Source organism: Dendrobium catenatum, unplaced genomic scaffold (genome assembly GCF_001605985.2).
Source record: "Dendrobium catenatum unplaced genomic scaffold, ASM160598v2 original_scaffold_14799, whole genome shotgun sequence".
In the NCBI taxonomy this organism is placed as follows: Eukaryota; Viridiplantae; Streptophyta; class Magnoliopsida; order Asparagales; family Orchidaceae; genus Dendrobium; species Dendrobium catenatum.
Window position 1 is genome coordinate 1 of NW_021333259.1, and position 1,120 is coordinate 1,120.

Sequence of the window (1,120 nt, forward strand, 5' to 3'; positions counted from 1 at the left end):
AGCTCAATATTTTAATTAAACAATTAATAAAATAATTTCATATAAAAGTTAATTAACTAAACTCAACACATCTAATATAAGAAATTCACAATCAATTCAACATACAAATATAAGTCAACAAATTATAAGCAAAATCAACATATGATCATCACAAATAACATAATATTTAAATAAATTTCATAGATAAAAATATATATAAACATATAGTTTGAAAATTATTGTATCTGCTTTGAGATTAGCATTCTATATTATCACGGGCAAAAGGTGGCCGTATAATCCCCGCCTGAGCTGCACGTAAATGTACTCGTAGCGTCGTCTTCAGGGTAGCTATAAGCTTGCGGACAAAGATTCTTGAAGAATCTGGAGTACTTGGTGGGCCGACAATCGCCGGAGTTACAGCAATACTCATTCGTCTTGAACACATCGCAAGCGCCGTCGCAGCCGCCGGTGACTTTCAGCTCCGCCGGACACTCACCGGCGACGTCCGCCGCGCACCGCAGTGTGATGCAGTCGCCGGTATTAGGCCTGATTTGAACAGGCACGTTGAAGCCATCGACAAGTGAGATATCATAGAAGTCATTGTTGCCGTACTGGTACAGTGAATACTCAACCAAGGTGGCCGGCGGTGAGCCTTCGGCGGTACAGTTGAGAATTCCACCACAGCCGCCGGTGAGGCAGCTTCCCTTGCCGGAGGCGTCGAAGGAGCAGTTGGTGCGAGCCCAGAAGCGGCCGTTGCTGGCCGCAGCGGCCCTGGCGAGGCTCCAGTTACTGCCCGGAGTGAGCTCACGGCCGCCGCCGGGGATGGCGGCGGGCCAGATGGTGTAGGAGCAGTTGTTGATGAGGGTGAAGGTGGTGGCGTTGATGATGGGGCAGAGAAGGAGAGGGAGGAAGAGGACGAGGAGAGAAGAAGAGATCATGAAGGGTTTTGGAGGAGAAAGAAGAAGAAGAAATTTGATTATGGCTTCTTTTTTCATATAGAAATAAGGAAGGTAGCGTTGATAAGAAAAGAGTTGAAGAGAAGGACTAAGTATTATAAGTTCAATTTAATCTAGAAGAGAGATTGCTTTAGATTGCTTGAAATTTCTAAAATAATATTTTATTATATTAAAATGATTATATT

The 1,120-nt window shown here is 43.8% G+C and overlaps 1 protein-coding gene across 1 annotated transcript; it reads right to left on the reverse strand.

Moving 5' to 3' along the window:
- Nucleotides 1-251: 251 nt before the first annotated feature.
- On the reverse strand, nt 252-922 carry LOC110105491 (protein P21-like). Its single transcript, XM_020835020.2, has one exon. The coding sequence runs from the start codon at nt 915-917 to the stop codon at nt 252-254; it is 666 nt and encodes a 221-aa protein (XP_020690679.2). The 5' UTR covers nt 918-922.
- Between the last annotated feature and the right edge of the window lie 198 nt (nt 923-1,120).

Excerpts from the sequence above, each read along its gene's own strand:
- LOC110105491 (XM_020835020.2), bottom strand. The coding sequence starts at position 917 with ATGATCTCTTCTTCTCTCCTCGTCCTCTTCCTCCCTCTCCTTCTCTGC.